At 40.2% G+C, this 18,598-nt stretch overlaps 2 protein-coding genes across 2 annotated transcripts; both read right to left on the bottom strand.

Moving 5' to 3' along the window:
* Positions 1-32: 32 nt before the first annotated feature.
* Positions 33-8,391, bottom strand: gaa (alpha glucosidase). Its single transcript, XM_018670974.2, has 19 exons — positions 7,528-8,391; positions 7,078-7,229; positions 6,485-6,650; positions 5,924-6,020; positions 5,670-5,789; positions 5,360-5,478; positions 5,036-5,167; positions 4,674-4,784; positions 4,443-4,556; positions 4,157-4,241; positions 3,753-3,870; positions 3,201-3,334; positions 2,774-2,925; positions 2,366-2,514; positions 2,105-2,246; positions 1,813-1,911; positions 986-1,150; positions 707-859; positions 33-497 (listed from the first exon to the last, which is right to left on the bottom strand). The coding sequence occupies exons 1-19, from the start codon at positions 8,056-8,058 to the stop codon at positions 432-434; spliced, it is 2,805 nt and encodes a 934-aa protein (XP_018526490.1). The 5' UTR covers positions 8,059-8,391; the 3' UTR covers positions 33-431.
* A 587-nt stretch (positions 8,392-8,978) lies between these two features.
* Positions 8,979-17,667, bottom strand: LOC108879623 (sterile alpha motif domain-containing protein 9-like). The gene is made up of 4 exons (XM_018670961.2): positions 17,477-17,667; positions 16,083-16,170; positions 14,972-15,036; positions 8,979-14,342 (listed from the first exon to the last, which is right to left on the bottom strand). The coding sequence occupies exons 3-4, from the start codon at positions 14,973-14,975 to the stop codon at positions 9,706-9,708; spliced, it is 4,641 nt and encodes a 1,546-aa protein (XP_018526477.1). The 5' UTR covers positions 14,976-15,036; positions 16,083-16,170; positions 17,477-17,667; the 3' UTR covers positions 8,979-9,705.
* Between the last annotated feature and the right edge of the window lie 931 nt (positions 17,668-18,598).

Here is an 18,598-nt window from a genome sequence, read left to right as displayed (position 1 = left end):
ACTCAATTGCACTGTAAACGCAGACACAATGATGTGTTTTCACTGTTTCTATTGGCAATGCTCTTTAGAAACAAAGACATACAAACATATACAATACAAAGGACTATAAATAGTTATAAAAAACTATATACAATCATAAGGCATTAAACTGTCTTAATTCAGTGAAGCAGTTAGCAGCAAAAATTGCCTTCAAATGAAGGTGATGGCACCCGTGGTTTGAAATGATCATATTTTTAAATACCTGCATACAAAAGCTGCTAATTCAGAAAATGAGACAGAGCAAATGTAGTGAGCATACTCAGCTCTGTTAGTGGTTGAGACAGCTCAAGGAAATCAGCAGGTGTCAGTGCATAAAAATGCAGCTGGTATTTTCAGCAGCTGTGCAGAATGCTAAGGCTCCTGAGGGCTCATAGGTAACGGTGTTCAGAGCATCAGAGAGCCCACTGGACCGTAAACACCTTTGACATGGGCAAGGCCAGACTGGTCACTGTCAAAACCTGTGGAAAGAGGCAGACAGATGAACCACCTCAGGCTGGTAGAATGGCTGGGCTGGATTTTCAGGCAAAAAGATCTGATATAGTAGAGGAGGATACTGAAAATATATATAACATGTGAGGAAAGACAAGGTAAACACACAGATATTGATCCTCACCTGCAGAGTGAAATCATTATACAGGAAAGCAGTGCTGGGTTACACTGAACTCACCTTGGTGTCGCTGCGGTACGTGAAATCCCTGACTTTATCCCCATTGGCCAATACATAACGGGGTGGAGAGGGCACCCCAAACACCCGCAACCCTCCCAGCACCAGACCATCCAGGGCCCCGTTCAGCCTCAGAGGATCACTCACAATCTGAGACTGACGTGGAAGTAGAGTCAAAAGGTTCGTAAACAGACTTTTGACACAAGTAGCACAGTAGTAAAATTCAAATCATCGCTTATCAGCTTTTCATTTGCAAATACACATCACTCGTCTCAGCCCTACCTGTCCAGCAATGAAGGTGATGTAACAGTAATTTCCCAGTTCGTAGGTGTCAAGACTGTCCCCATCATCCCAGAACAAGTCGCCCCAGGCCCAGCCGACCGCTGACAGTGCCACCGTCAGGGAGAAAGCGTTTCTGCGTGAGGCTGTGGTTGTCAAAGCAGGCTCCTGCACAAGAAAAGGCAGATCAAAGAAAACATGATGAAATGTCACAGGATACAGTCTTCCCTCCTGAGTATTTCAGCTGGTTTTTCACTTTAGGACATCAGTCAGGATGTCATGATAGTTTGAGGTCAACACGACCTGAAACAACATTCAATTACACGCAGTCAAGCCACAGCCATTTTACTGAAAGTTAGGATTAGTGCTTGAATAAAGAAGTAACAATTATGTTTGCAAAAATACAAATGTTTTTTGATTTTCTTCCACTTGGCAAAAATAATTCATGAACAGACTGTTGAGCAGCTAGATATTAACCAGCAATTTCAGTCTTCTGGCGGGGAACTGTATTAAGCCTGACAGCATGAACTGACATACTGTACTGATTATAATAAACTATCAATATCTGAATTAACAGTAACAGTTATTAGTCTGCACTGCTTGTTTATTTTACACTGGCCTCAAGCAGGATTCTGCTAATTAGAAGTAGAAATTGTGAGTAGGAATTCTAAGTACTCGTTTCACCTGTATTAGTTATGTATTGTTGCCTTTTCCCCATCCTCAAATACTTCATCAATAATTCATCTACTACATTTTGTCTCCTACTGAACCAAAAATGAAACAAAAATGCTGCATTTTGGGGTTTTTCTTTTTCCAGAGCAGACACCCACCTGCTGAGGGATAATGTGTCCCTCCCTCACATGGATGTTGATGGTGTCCAGAGGGGCTGGCAGGAGCAGGTACTGACCCTTGCTGTAGAATGGTTGGCCCTAGAGAGCAAAACACAACAGACAGGACCCCACGGGAGAAACTGGTGAATGTCATGTGTTACCACGGGACAGCACAATTATGGTGACCAAAAATTGACTGAACCTTTGTGGGGAACCTATGGCTTAAGGCTCATACTGTATATGCCAGTTGTATAATGAGACACAGAAAGTTGAATGGCATTGAGAGACTCACATTGTGCAGACTGTACCAAGTGCCGGGGGGTAGGTAGGCAGCCAGCTCCACTGCCCCTTGCTCTAAAACTGGGCTAATGAGAAGTGAACTCCCCCACAGGAACTGCTGGTCTATGGTTTGGCAATTAGGGTCAGAGGGAAACCTAAAAGGGACGAATACACAGGATACACCAATATACCCTTCATTATATTTGTTTATGTGGGACAATAGAGAACAGGAGAGAATTAAGGAAAGCAGAAAAGATAAGAAGAAGACACATACTCCATGAAGAGAGGCCTGGCTACAGTGTCAGCAGAGGTGTGTGCACGATGAAAGAGTGTGTAGAGGAACGGGAGAAGGGAGTAACGAAGGTTCACTGCGCTCTGCATGGCTGCCTGAGCCCTCTGCCCAAATACATAGGGCTCCTGAGGCTGAGGGACACAGAGACACAAAAACACACAGACAATGAGAAGAGGTAGAGTTACCGCTATTCATAATACATGAAACAGAGGGACTTGCTCTCGACACATTGGAGGAAACATGCAGGACACATCATCATAAAACCTCCCGACTGATTCTGCTACAGCACATTCAGTAAATGTATTTGAATTAACTCAACGAGACACAGAAGTTCGCCAACAGATACAAACGCACACACAGGAAAACATGCAAAGACAGTTTCTGTCTCACAGCATTGGGCTTGTCGTTGTGGTTCCTCATAAACGGGTAGAAGGCACCAAGCTGCATCCATCGTACACACAGCTCCTCAGTGGTGTTTCCTCCAAAGCCACAGATGTCCGCCCCCACCAGAGGCACCCCGAACAGGCTGAACTGCAGAACCGCTGTGTGTGTGCGTGTGTGCATGTGGTGGGGGGCACAGGTGCAAAAGGTCAGTCCAAATCTATCAAATGACCAGTGCTCACTTCAAAAAAGATGACATTTCTGATGGTTTGGCTGAATCTTTTATTCAACCACATGCAAGTCCATTGCAAAAGAAAATAACCAAAAAGGCTACATCCCAGAGCTGATCCCCCTCTGACCACATGCAGTGAACCAAGACAGTATTATTCCGTTTCAGGCAGTGGACTTTGCACACACAGAAACTACATCTCCTCACCAGGGATGGAGTATCGAAGCTGCTCCCAGTCACTCCTGACATCACCTGTCCACACTCCAGAGAAGCGTCCGATGCCGGGGTAAGAGGAGCGAGACAGGACAAAGGGTCTCTTCGCTCGTACCGTCGTGAGAGCTCTAAGATTGGCAACCAAACCCAGAATGAATACAGTACACAGAAGACAAAGAACAACAACATCAGTATATACTGTGGTGTCACAATGAGCAAAGAAAGCCTGTCCTTCTATTGTTTTCTACTATATTAAAATATGCTGGCAATGCAAGAACTGCTTAAATTTTAATGAGCTATAGCACTACTTACACTATCTTTTGCTCATGTTGACCCACTTAAATAGATTATATGGCTAGGTAGTAAAAACATTTATGACTTATCTGTCAACTGATGTCAAAAGAATTTTTTCACCATGGTGTGTTATTACTGTCCTCCAGAGCTGACTTATATAAAATAGCTGTTTTTTCTGCTACTCACAGTGAAATGATTCATCCCCTGCAAAACCATCTCTGTAAACTGCATCTAATCTGCACATGGTCTAACCTGTAAGTGGCATAAGCTTCTGTCAGTCCATACATATTGTGCAGGTTGTAGTGAGTGGACAGCTTCTGTTGAGCGGACATACACAGAGTTCCTGAGTTCAACTGGCCTCCAACCACCCCTGTTTGTATGACAGTCAGAGACACAAACTATAATGTAGACACAAACTATAATGTAGTCTGTAAAGTCTACATTTGAAATTGATGCAACATATTGTGTGAAGCAGTGAACAGATCAGTGATTTATCTATAGTCATATACATGGTGTCTTTTACAACATCCATATCTATATCTACTCTGATATATGATTACAATAAATGTATATGACAATATGACAATAAATGTAAAACTAGTAGTGTTTGTACTACTTTAAATGCTAAAAACTTGTGACTGATTCTGTGCACTTACTGGGTGTGTAGGGCGGGTTCTCAAGATCACTGTCAGGACAGCCCTCCACTGAGCCCTGGACAAAACTGGCTGGTTCATTCATATCCTGGGTGGAGCAGGGGAGACAAACAACAACGGATAAGATATTCTTTTTGTGATTTTAAGGTGCAATGGAAACTAAACAGACAACCACAAAGTACATTTCAGAACCAAAAACCTGTCCTTTAGATTTCACACATACCTGATATGATGTCTTAATCATATTGGTGGCTACATAAGGTGTGTCCGTGTGTCTGTACATACTCACAATCCAAAGTCCATCCACAGGTACTTTAGAATGGAAATCTCTGATCCAGTCTTCCCACCACTGTCTGGTCTCTGGGTTGGTGAAGTCAGGGAAGGCTGTTGGGCCAGGCCAAACCTAGACACAATATGGGAATGTGCATGACAACAACCTCGAGGTTATGGGATAAACACATACTGTACACACCTCCCAATGGGACAGAAAAGCATACATTACTGGAAAAAAATGTCTAACCTTCCCTATCAGGATGTGTCCTGTGGCATTTTTAATGAAGACGTCTCGTTTCAGTCCATCATCAAAGGGAGGGTAAGTTCCAGGACGGCTGGTGCTGCTGATCCCCGGGTCCTGAGGCAGAAACCAGGACAGCATGACTCACTCACAAGTTAAGAACACTTTGCTGCCATCTACTGGAGACATATTGTTAATGATTTCTTACTTTCAGTAATATAATTGATGTATTATGTATATGTGTTTGTATGTTTTATTTCTTTGAATTAAAATATTTAGAATAAAAATCTTTAATAATCTTAATGAAAACTGATAAATAAATCTGAGTCATCAGTTTGTGAGGTCTTTTAAACTCAAATTTGTCACACCAGAATAAGGATGTACTTCATGCCTCTCGCATGGAACTGCTCCACCATCTCTGGGAGGTCCCCAAAACGCCAGGGGTCAAAAGTGAAAATCCTGCGCTTATTTGCATAATCCAGATCATTCCACTGCACGTCCTGATGGTGAAAAAAGTAAAAAATAATCTTAGCTTCAAAGTTATTCTATAAAGAGTCCAAATGCATAAAAAATGATGTGATTATCGGTGACTGTTACAACATATTTTTCCATGTTGAAGAGTGTGGAATTCACAAAACCCTTCTCTGATTCTGGCACAAATTTCACTATAAATCCACATATATGTCATTTACCAGTGGAAAGTTGGCATTGTGCATGCGTTGTGCAACCCTGCGGGTCGTATTAGTGGTCGTGTAACCCCAGCGACACAGATGAAAGCCCAGTGACCAATAGGGAGGCATCATGGGATAGCCTGGCGGATATGTAAATGACAACATCGAAACACATAAACACATTCCATCTTTTCCTGGCTGCCTCTGGGCTCCTTTAAATATACACATATTGACATGCTTTTACATGTTTTCTACTTAAAAACTCTATAATTCTCTTTTGGTATGTATATATGCCTATTGTTGCTATTTGGAAAACACGTAAAATACATACCGATAACCTGGAGGTACTGTCGTGTAACACTCTGAGGATCAGGACCCAAGAAAATATACAGATCCAGGACTCCTCCGGTGGACACCCAGGTGAGTGCAGGGGTTGGCTGCAAGATCACCTCTATAGAGATGTTAAGGAAGACATTTAGCAACAATTAGCATCTTCATATGCTAGAAAAATTAATGTTCTTCGTATGGAAAGTGAACAAGAAAAATGGCTGCAGTACGTGTCTTACAGAACAAACAGCTCAGTACCAATTGCATTGCTGTTGAGAAGGAAAACTCCATGCGCCAAGCCATCCTCCTCCTGTACTATGTAGAATGGGTGGGAGCCATAGAGGTTAGCATCAGCCTGCAGAGAAACACAGCATCAACATTTACAACTGGAACGCACAACAGGAAAGAGGTGAGAGAGAGAGAGAGAGCTTGATTTAAAAGTCCAAATATTTTGGGATGTTCTTATGTGTTCTGAATTAAAAGCAGCAAGTGATTCAATTTTACATTAAGGACATCACTTACAGCTGATGTTCCTAATCTTCTTGGTTTATGACCCTCTAAAGTGAAGCAACAACTTACAGCTTCTTGTATGTCTTTCAGTCGTGTGAGCAGATCAAGCAATATATCATATTGCCTTCTCAGATTTCATTAAAATTTTGTTTTATTTAGGGGTTAGTGACCAGAGGAGGTTAAACTTTCCTGTATTTCACCAACACTGGTTTACTAAAAATTTACTATTTGTGCTGCAAGAATATGTTTTTTTTGTCACTGCTTGAAGGGTTCTGGCCCTCTGGTTGAGAACCACTGCAGTAGACTCACATGAGGCGCCATGTCTCTGTTCCAGAGAGTTAGAGAAGTCCAGTTGAGGTCCAGGAGGAGGGACGTGTAATGCTCCCCAAGGCCAGACACAAGGGAGGAGGCCAGTGTGGTGGACAGCTGCAGGTACTGGTCAGCAAACAGCAAAGGAGCCACAGTGGTGTTCATACTGAACAGGCAGGACAGAGAGAATAAACAAACATGCACTTCGTAATGGTCAAATAATACTATATGTGCAGGAATAGCAAAATAAAATACACAAATTTAGGAAAATAAAATAAAAACTTCAAAAAACGTTTCAAGGAATCAATGAAAGTGCAGGGTACTAGGTACAGTGTTCAAGTACATCAGCAGTACCACACAAAACTTTACAAAACAATACATCTGTTTCCATGTTGCAAATGTTACAAATCACAGGCACAGAAAGTAGAAAGTAAGACTAAAACAGTAGAAACAGGCAGAAGCTGACTGAGAATGAGTACACAGGTAGGGCTGTACAGATGTTACTATGATACCATCTGTAAGATGCATCTAATATAGGTGAAAACTGATAGATAGATAGATAGATAGATAGATAAATAGATAGATAGACTTACATCACCTTTCCATTGGATTTACGTCTCACTATGAAACCAAATGGGTCAGGCTGGTACTCAGTGGTGTAGAGGGCATCATGGGTAGCCGCTCTGCTCAGAGGAACACCAGCTGGGAGCTTGACTTCATATCGCTGAGATGATGGGTCCTTCAACTTGAGGGAAAACATAAGTCAGCTCAGTTTTGTAACATCACATCCTAATGAATGAATATAGAGGGTGTGATCTCTTGTTCTTAGACATTTGAAAAAAAGAAAACATTATTGAATACTACTGGAGTAAATAAAGTTAAATAAGTAAAGAGTAAATACTAATTAAATAGTCGATTATGTCTTTGAGACAAAGGTAACAAATGTAAACAAATCAAAATTAAATAACTATTCCAGTTTTGATCATCTGTACACCAGAATATTTCTGGGTTCTGTTGAGCCATTTCATGGCTGTTTTACTCACAGTGAGGTGCAAACAGCCTGCAGTCTCCTCAGTGACTTCCAGGCTTAGAGTGGAGATGTCTCTGGGGAGGTAGGAGGGGTTGGCACGAGTCAGGGTGGCAGCCTGGCCTCTCGTGGTGGGAGTGAAGGGACCCATTTTATAGCCAGGGTACAAACTGGGGTAGAAGCACCAAGGTGGTCCTGCAGAGTCAGGCAGAGGGGCATAGCAGCATCCCCTCTCCTTACACTCTCTCTCGCTGAGAACTCTGTCCCTGGCACAGTCAAACCGACTCTCTGGGGGCATGGTGCATTTATTACCCCTGTAAATATCTGTCTCTTGGGAGCTTTCAGGGTGGATTCCCCTTGACTCCAATGAGTTGTTCTGTGGTTTGGCTGGATTATTATTAACAAACCTTCCACGTGTTATGTTCCCATTTTCCCCTCTAACCAATCTGGTTTCATGGTCAGATAAGTGCTCCATGTACAAACAACTTGACAAAACAAATGTAAGGAGAACAACGGCTACGATAAAAGTAGACAACAGACCCATCATATTTTCACCAAAAGTCCACTGCCAGGGTAGAGGGAACTTTAACTCTGCAACACACGCTTTGAGTCTCGTATGGTGTACATATTCAAAAGTACAGTAAGCTGTGGCTATTACAATAAGCCATCACGAGCATTTAGTTAACGGAGAACCAATCACACTCACAGTTTTGTTCATTTTGTGGACGCTGAACTGTTTTTATTGGCTCAGTGGCAACTGCATTTGCCCTAGTTACTTAGCTGTTAGCTAGTTAGCTATGAAGCAGTTCAGTGCGGATATTTCATTTAGCTGTTCCCTCCGAGTAAATTACCTGTGAGCAGTGGCAGAAATACATTTTGTTAAAACACAGCGGAACACGCAGTATTTGATATAGATAAAATATGAGGGCTACAGCAACATTACATGCCTGCAAGAAACGTAGCGACATACAAACATTAAACTAAGGCAAGCCTACTAGGACAAAAGTGCTCAAAACTACTGCTGTGACTTTTTCATCTCCCTGTTTTATTGAGGAAAGACTCGGAGAAAAATTATTTATTTCAGCCATAAAACAAAAAAAATTCCAAAACATGAACATCCGTTCATCAGTTTTATTTTTTAAATTTAAAGTTAATTTATAATTTTACTTTGACTGTTGTCATTATATTGGTGATCTATTTGAATTTACAGTATGACATGCAGACATCATGTAACTGTGAATATAATCCAAGTACTTTATTTTGTGTACATGCACTCAATTAGTGATTTAAAAGCTTGGTGTGGAGTGTCAATTTGTGTACATCTTTTATTAAGTACAAGCCTAACTAGTCTGGCTCAAAAAGTTGCCAGTTGTTGCACGATGAAATTATTTCCTCTGAGAAGACTGTCACTATCAGCTGAACTTGAAAAGGCTGATTTAGTTTGTTTAAGGAATGACATTATAAAAGTATAACTTGAAGTTTTATTGTATTTGATGACATAGTTTATACAGTCAAAATATTTCTTAACTTCTCCAACTGTTGATAATTTTTCTCTTTAGCTCATGTTAACATGTTTTGCACACTAATACACTCCCCAGGAGAATTATTTTGTTTTTTGATAGTTGCATTTAACTCCCCTGCTTTCTATATTGTATCCTGGAGAGTGAGTGTAAGCTATCGTGCCAGATGTGAACTGAAGTCCATCTGAACTGGATCTACAAACAACAATCAAAAATAACAAGGTTCTAAACACAGGTCTTAACAAAGACTTGGAAGTTAATATTGAGCTGTAAAGTAGAAATCCTATTTACATTGTTATCCCTTTGGGAATCCAGAGTGAATCATGTCATAGCAAAGGTTAGATACATTCATATATAGTATAAACAAAGACTGGTTGATAAATTTAACACTTTAGCTGTGTTTTTGAGTTCACTTACATACATATCCAAGTACGAGAGAGAAAAAAACAGTAATATATTGTATATCAAAACCATATTACATCTTACAAAACAATGCAATACTCATGTCAACATTTTAAGTCCTGTCTTTTACAAACATTGCCTGCTTAACAAACTGACAAAGAAGGGTTTGTGTGTTTTGAACTTTATCATCACAATCTGTTCTTGCTCTTGTTAATGAGGTGGATACTACATCCATGGTTCAGCAAGTGACAGGATCATTGTTCAAGAACAAACTATTTTTTCACAACGATGTTGCAGGCAACGGGGCCTCTGAATGTGAACCCCAGGTAGAAGGTGATGTTTTCATTACTATGAGGCACTGAGGGTACATGAAGAGGCAGTATACTGAACTTCTTTTTCTGAGGACCCTCAAGGTACACCACTCCATCTTCAGTCCATCCAGAAACACATTTCAACATCTCAGCAATCTCAGGTTTTTTCCACGCCTCACCCCTAAACCATTTCATGCGTTTCTCAGAGACTGACACCACCTTTGTGACTCTTTCAAACTTTTTCTTGTGGACAAATTTATCCAATCCATTCCCATTGCCAAGAAAAAAATGGGTGTAAAGTCTTCTCTTCCGCTGAGGAATGTCCTTCATCTTGGTCCAGTAGCCTTTTTCCATGTGCTCAACAGCTGATTGGACAATTTCATATTTGTTTTCTTTCTCATGGTCTGTGTCATTATCCTCTGGCCAGAATAGCAAGGTAAGCAAGAACAGGGCACTTGGTACACATTTCTTTTTATCAGCTGGGAACTGATGACAAAGTGCCTGTAGAGTTTTAAGAGGAGCTACCTTTGGAACCTGTGGTGACAAGCAGTTCAGAGTAATGTGGGCCACTATGTAATTGACAATATCCCTCTGGCCAAATTTGGCCTTTATTGGATTGCTTGGGTAGAGAGAGAGGATGTTCTCTAGAAGAGGTACTGCATCTCTCTGGTCAGTTAGCTTGGAGAGGATGGATGTTATATTACCCCCACCAAGATGATAGATGATCATGCGTTTTTGTAAAGGAGTCAGATTGTTTGGGATTGATTCCCCAGGGTGTAGAAGTGCTGTAGAATAAGCTTCACTGAAGTACTTCCCATACTCAGAGGATTTTTTGGACAACCATGTCAATGGATGGCTTATTTTCTCTTCGGGACTTTCACGAATCTCCTCTTCATCTGCACCAATGTCTGTCTGGAAGTAACTGAGGTCTTCTGAAATCCATTCCAGAGCATCTTGCAATGTTTTGTGAAGTTTTTTCAAACGACCATGAAATGGTTCCCAGGCATCTTCAAGCTCCTCTGGAATGTAATCTGTTAACAGGTACTTCATACATTCAGAATGACCATTGGCTCTGTTTGCAAACACCTGCAATGAAGAGATCAGTTTAAGCAGGCTGCATCCAACCTCAACTTCAGCAAAATATCCTGAGCTGTTAACATTTTCCATATCTGCATCAGCTGCTCTCTCACATTCTTGGAAACACTCCAGGGCTTTCAGTGCAGTCTCCACAGCATCTGCTGTATTTTGAGCTGTGTTTCGTATACTGCCATTGTCAATGGCTTTGCATTTTGCTTGGAACCATTTTCTGTACACCTGCCCTCTTGTGTCGAGTATGTATGAATTGTTGGGCAGCTGTTTAGCTGCTGTCTCTGCCCAGTATTTTGCCTCTTCAAACTTTTCGTAAGTATACAGAAGACGAGCAAGTTGTTGGGCAAAGAATGGATCTTTATGGAAACACTCAAACGCTTCCTTGAGTAACTCAATTGCTTTGTCTGGATTTTTCTCAATTTCACACACATGTTCAATCAGAGGAGAGAAGAAACTATCATATTCATCTCCTTTGCTTATTCTGGATCGCCTTATGAAAAGTGCTCTCAAGAATGACAGATATTCTTCCCTTCCAAATCTGTGCTCAAAAAGCACACTCTCGCAGAGCAAATCCATTGCCAAACTGCTGTGGGTCTGTTGGTCCCCCAAAAGTTGTTGGAGAATTTCCTTTGCAACAAGTGGGTGGATGATTCTGATTGATTCAATGTGAGTCTTGTCATCTCTAAGGTGCAAGAAGACTAGTTTAGCCTGATCACTGAGTGATCTCTCAAACTCATGGTGGCGAAACCTTTCCATGTACATGGTTAAAGCCAGCAGAGCTTCACAGTGGGACTGAGAGATAAAAGAGTTTTGAACATAAGTGTTCAGTAGTGCCACATAGTGAATGAGGCGAGTGACAACAGATCGACGGTCAATGTCTTGGAGCAAATGTTCCACAAATTGTTGAACGTAATCCTCAGTGAATTCTTCACTCATCAAAACAAATGTCAGGATGAACTGAGGCTCATATCGCTCCTCAAGCGCCTGTCGTTTTCCAGCAAACTTTCTCTTCTCTTCAGCAGACAGTTTGTGAGTGACAGACACATTCTGTAATGCAGACTCCTTGCATCTCCTCTCTGGATCATGGGATCGTCTGCAGCTCAACAAAATGAAACATAGTGTTCCATACTGGATTCTTTTGCTGTTAATTGCAACATCAAGTTCATTCTTGAGATCATCTAGATATTCTTTGTCTGAGTCTTCAATGAGGAGCAACACAGGAAGGCACTTTTGTGGATCTTTTTCTTCATATTCTCTTAAGTCAACTGCATGTTGCGCAACAACAGCAACTGAGTATGAGGGCTTCACAACTGCACATCTGAGATCTTTCCTGTTATTCCACAATACAAGTCTTGCCACAGTACTTCCACCGCTTCCTGGATGATGGTAGATGTTTATACTAGTCACCGGAGTCTGATCTGCATTACATTTCAAAACATCCTTGAGAAGTCTGGAAACTTCCTCATAAGCATCCCGTTCAATGACCTCTCCAACATACTTGTGCTCAGCAAGCCAGAAATTCAACCAGGTCACTCTCCCACCACGGTAGAACTGGTGTTCGATATTTGCTTTCTCCTCATTGATGAAGTCTTTGCTTGTTTCATCACAATGATTGACTGTCAGAATTTCTAGAGAACCCATCTGTTCTTCTTTGTTTGTTTCAAGAAGACATATCCCTTTCACAAAGACTGGCAAGTATTTGCTGGCACAGGCTTTTACAGGTTGTACTTTCTGTACAGTTGCATTAACATGACTCATTTTCATCCCAACAACACTGAAATTGTTCACAATATCTGTTCCACATGATCCCTCTGCAAAGCTTTGCCACTTCTGGAAGTTTTCTTGGGATTCACAGATGCAGATGATGTCTTCATGGCCTTCCATGTCTGTGAAAAACTCATAAAAGGTGTGCAGGAGTGGTTTCTCGACTGGTGATGTGAGAAGGAAAATGACCTGGAAAGCCCCTTTTGGCAGGATTTGCTTACAAATCAAAGACACAGATTCCCTCAAGAAGGTCATTTTTGTCTTGATCCAACTCATTTCATCACATGGAGTTTCACTTCCCTTGAAGTCAGAGCGGCCATTACAAAAGATCCAGCTAGTTTGCTCAAACAGATGCAAGTTGTTTGTGAATTCTTTGATGCTTGTGTCACAGGGCATCCTATAGCTCTGCAGAGAATGCATGTTTGCAGCATGATGCTGAAGGTATTTGCTACAAAGGCCTGATATCTTTGAGTCTGGATCAAAGTCAAACACACAGAAAATGTTCATGTTAAGCAGCCAGTCAATGTGGCAAAGATCATCAAGTTTGAATTTGTTTGTGACGAATATGAACCATTTCTCCTTTTCAATGAATTTCTTCCCACTAGTTGTTAGCATCGTAAGTTTCCTTCCAAGGTCTTGACAGAACCCTGGAGCACTAAGAAACTGATTTTTCTCTGCTTCTTCTCTTTGAGCATCCCGATCCTTGACTTGCTGGTAGAAATCACCGAGGTCTTTGTCATTCACTGGCTCTGTTTTTGAACCGACCCTTCGCAGAGTAGCTTCCTTCTCAAATTCAATTTTGTTAGATGACTCTTTGAAGTTTGGCAGACGAACTGCAAATACTTTGCTCTTAACAATACTGATTGAGGGCACAATGTCAACCTCGACCACATACATCTTTTCTGTACTGTCTCGATCCATAACCTCAACAAACCTTGGTGGCCGAACACACTTTCGTATTTGCTCCTTGTTAGAGGAGAAGCTCCTTTCAATGAAGTCCAAAGCATCTACATAAATGTCCCTTTCTTTTACAGGGATACCAATTACCTCACCATGCACATATCCTGCATCTTCCTTGCTGTCCATCACACCAAAGTGTATTGTGCCATTTGATCTGATATTCATGCAGCCAGTTGCAAATTTTAGAACCTCTTTGGCAAACTTGGCTTGGAGTCGTCCACGATCCAATGCAGCAGCTATAGCAAAAGACTTAAATTCATGGCATGGTGATATCAAATTAAAAGCACCTGATTCAGGTTGCAGGACTCTGTGCTTTACATATATGTAATCAATCCCCTCTTGATCAAATGGTCTTGGTTTGCAGTCTTCCTTTGAAGCCAACACGGACTGTTTCTGAGCAGTTTGTCTCTCTTCCAAGACACCTTGATTGCTCACAGATACCTGTCCTGAAGGACTGTCACTTGTTGCTGGAGGACACTGAACTAACTTTTGATCGCTGTTCTGCTCCAATTTGTTGTTTATGCAACTGGTGGGCTTTTTCTGCTCCTGTGATTTTTTCTGGAAGTCGAGGAGCTCATCTCTCTTTTTAATAACCAAATGAGCTGGCCCTGATTTCATGCAAATTTTTGCCTTCAAAAAGTCCTCATCCAGTGTCAGAAGTATTTGTCCATCTACTTCTTCCTCAAAGAGCTTTTTTATGTACTGTTCCTTCACTCCAATGGATCTCAGCCAGGTGCTAACTTGAGACTCTGTCCAATTCTCAGGTGACTGCTCAAATTTGTCAGCTAAACAGTGAGAAGAGACAAAATAGCAACACATTTGATCATTAGTGATAGAATCAGAGAAGCACTCTAGTTCTCCTCCATATTACAGGCATATTTGCAATTTCCACATTTAGAAATATGTGATAGTAGTGCATATTTAAGAGGCAGACAATATTCCAAATGCCATGAAAAGACTGAGGCTAACAATGTGTTCATATCTCTCCATATCTCAATAGTTTCCAATTTCCCTACCCTGTCTGTGAGACTTGGCTCCAAGTCCATTACTTCATACTGGAGACTTAGGTCTTACACATTACTGACACCTAATGAAATTGATGTGGTATGTTTAACACAACTACCTATTTACACATGCAGCAGACATTGCACAGCATTAGCATTCATTTCATGAGTCATTTTCTGACCACTTGGCTAAATTTGGTCTGGTCTCAACCAACCTCTAGGAAAATACCCAGCTCTGAAGCTTCTAAATGTTCCACCTTGATCACCAGCTTGTTGCTAATGTTGACTGTCTGGAGTTTAGTGCTGGACAGGTAGTGTACAGTGGGTTTCTCAGAGTTATACTACATTATTAAAGTGATGTGCTGAAAAACTAGACATCTCATACAAAACCAAAGTGTCACTCAACTCACCCATGTTTTTCTTTCTCCTTTTATCACATCATGAACTTTGGTGTTTACTTATTATCACCTTCCATCTATAAAAGAAAATGTATACAGTTACATTAACTCCACTATCATCTCACATACAAATGAAACTGGCAGATATATCTCCTCAAACTCTCTGGTTAAACTTTCATATTCGAAGCACAAATAGATTTAATTAATTCTATCCCCCCGGTCCCCACTGAAACATGAAATGTACCAATATAAGTGACAGCTTATATTGTTATAAAAATTATACTATTATAACGTGAAAAGTTTTATAAAGTGATAACTTATATCATTAGAATGTGTGTCATTTCTCAGTGCTCACTTGGAGAGTGGGGGAATGGTGTAACTTGTATCCATTGCGCCTTCCATGTAACAATTTAATTTATCATGTTTTAATGTGAAACTTTTCACATTATAACAATATAAATATTATATTGTCTGTATCTCATAATAACTTGTTATAATTTGAAAAATATCGTCATAACAATAACATTTTCACATTATGACTTGATAGTGATTTGTTCTTCTTTTTCTGGTGTAACAGCAATACACTTCCATACAAACAGTTTAGATCCCAGGTTATTTAAGTATTTGGAGCATGACATTTTACTGTTGGAAAATAAGATAGTGCTTGATAGTGCTATCTGGTGGACAAACATAATAATGTTGACACATTCCTTAATTGCCAATGCTGGGTAGTACACTCAGTGTCACTTGACTTATCTGCCCAGCATAAGATATTTTGTACATTATTAGAATCCACCAGGTGATTCTGTGAACAACTGATGTGCTTGAGCCTGTAGTTCAAACAAGATAAACATTTGATACAACATACACAAATACATTATTATAACCTAAACATGCTAAGAGTTAATTGACAGATTTACAATTAGCATTAAGCTTAGGTTGTGGTGATGTATGCATGTGTTAGTTAAACCTGCTAAATAAATAGGAAGTTTTTTGGCCATTTGATAGCATCTGAAAACACGGTATTATCACCTTGTAAGTTGATATGATGCATTTGCTAGCAAACTACTTTATTCATACAGCAGACACAAAGCACAATTATCATGGAGTTGTGTCTCTTCACCTGTTTAAATCCAGTGTTTAGTCTCCAAATGTCCAGCACAGCCAGACTCCAACTCTGAAAAGACTGAAGTGTTCTGACCACTGTGGACCTATAACAAATATTTGATTAGTGGTCATTTTGTCTAAAAGGAACAGACTTACACCTGCATTACCTACCAGTAGTAGACTTATCTAAAGATATAACATGAAAATGCCCACATACTTGGTTATGGGAAGACCCATACTGCATTAGCTTCAACCATGTATGGTCTGTAGAGTGATAGGAATAAGTGTGTAACTTATCATTCAAGAATATTTTTTGGGCTATGCAAAACAATAGTTTAACATATATTATTTTCTCGTTCTTTAGGATAAAGTAGAACCAAGGAAACTACATAGAACTCATTTAAGGATTTTCTTTTAATAGTGCAATAAGCAATTTTACATATCATCCTTTTAAATAAAACAGACCTGATCGAATTACAATCAATAGTGCAAAACATTTTAGATTTCTAATGGAATCTTCTCAACAAAAGCTCTTTTTTTGCCCGGGGACTACTGATAATTTGCGATTTTTAATTTTCTATATATATATATATATATATATATATTTTTTTTTTTTTTTTTTTTTTTTTTTTTTTTGCAAGATTTATAGTACCAACGCTGAGAGGGCTCCTCACTGGTCATGACTCACGATCAATAAGAGCACCTTCTCTGTTTGGGTGGTGAACATGGACTGTATAAAATCTTCATTATAGTCTGTGGTAGTAGAACATAAAGTGACAGACAAGCTGGGAGAGAGGAGTATGGTCTTCCTTTATCTCATACAAATTGTCCTGGCTTAACTTGTGATGCCTCTCTACTTCCCCATAGATTTACAGTGAATTGATTCTTAGAAAGCTTAATGTATCAAGAAAGTTTTTAGATAAGTAAATGTATTTTTTAAAAACTGTATGAAAACCCTGCAGTAATGGGTAACATAGTTAGTGCTGGAAGAGTAACCATTCTGTCACAATCACTGCCACTGCTAGGTTAATGTAATAGCCAAGCCACTGGCTTGTTTTAGCCACCGAATGGCTACAGCTATACAGCAAAGAGCCCCATGATTTCACACTTCTCTCTAAATATGTGTGTATATTCCCAAATACACCGTAATTATCATCTGGTTTCGCAAATTATGACTACATTGCACTGATTACTGTTTAATGTTAGTACAGTTGTAACTGTGTTCGGGAATAGCATTTCTAAACTGCTATACTCGTTGAAAGTGACACGATTGCTTAAAAGTAAAGGTATGAAGTACAGTCGTTGATTAGCCACAGGGAATTACTCACCTTTGGGAAAGGGTTTTCTATGTCTACAGTATACCATAGGTAAAATCCATTATGCAATTAAAAAGACGATCATTGTTCTTACCTCAGAGAATACGGAGAGAAATCAGCCTTTGTCCCCTTTCCGGTCTGGATTGTTGAAAAAACAGTCTTGCAGGCGCTGTTGTAGAGGAGACTGGTACCCGACTAGTCTCTGACGTCGTGTGGTGCTGTCCAAGGGGTTGGGCTGAATTTACTGCGTCTGCTCAGATCCTCAAGTTTCGTTTTTGGGGAAACACACATTTAATCTTGCACGAATAACGAAAACAATTTCAGGAACCGCCCAACGGTCCAGGCTGAAAGAAAAAACAAAGTCATAGCTATTCAAAAGAGAATAGAAAAAGGCAGGGTGACCTGTTTGACCTGTGCAGATGTGCCATTTATCACCGTATTATATAACGTTGTTGAGCCACACCCAGAATCAACCAGTGAGTGACTGTTTAGCACATACCTGCAGTACAAGCAATCCTAAACTAACCAACCAGAGCAGTTCATGTTATACAGATGTGGGTTGAAAGTTTTGATAGTACATACAATACAAAACATATTTTATGAACTTTTTTAGTTCATGTCATCTCGCAAAATTATAACATAATTTTACACCATATCATTAGAGCCACAGAATTGAGTATTCACAGTATTGTTACAGCAGTGGTTGATGGGTGATTACACATACTCACACACAATCTTACTTAGATACCAACTGTTAAAATGCTCATGGACACACACATGTAAGCACAAGTCAGTTTTTCACATGAGACCTATCTATAGATTTGTACTCTGTTGTATCATGGTAACGTAATCCAAATAATCTATATGTCAGTATGATCTACAGTCTGATAAATGTGCTTCGATGCGGAGTTGTAGTGGTTGTAATGCTGAGGCAGGCTAGGGTGAGCACCCGCTGCATATGTTGATATTTGTGCGCTGACATGGACTGTTGCTGCAGCCATGAGACAGTGAGGGCCAGCGTCACCAAGACTGTCCTACGAGCATACAGTAGTGAGCAGTAAATGCCAAAAATCTCAGAACCTGGCTGATCTCAAGTTCTGAAATTTATTGGTCATGTTCACAGATTATATTGTTGTTTGTGCCTCCAGTCATCCAATTTTGAGTTGCTTTTGACATCAGTGGACAAGGTAGAAAAATGGCAGGCAAAATAAGATGT

Source organism: Lates calcarifer, linkage group LG11 (assembly GCF_001640805.2).
Source record: "Lates calcarifer isolate ASB-BC8 linkage group LG11, TLL_Latcal_v3, whole genome shotgun sequence".
Taxonomy (NCBI): Eukaryota; Metazoa; Chordata; class Actinopteri; family Centropomidae; genus Lates; species Lates calcarifer.
The sequence above is the reverse complement of the archived record's forward strand: the minus strand, read 5'-3'. Positions and strand labels throughout refer to the sequence as shown.

Coding starts and splice junctions, on each gene's coding strand:
- gaa (XM_018670974.2), bottom strand. CDS start 8,058: ATGATGGGTCTGTTGTCTACTTTTATCGTAGCCGTTGTTCTCCTTACA. Junction 5,790..5,923: donor TCTCAACAGCAATGCAATTG/GTACTGAGCTGT, acceptor ACATCTCTATAG/AGGTGATCTTGCAGCCAACC. Junction 5,479..5,669: donor ACAGTACCTCCAGGTTATCG/GTATGTATTTTA, acceptor CATATCCGCCAG/GCTATCCCATGATGCCTCCC.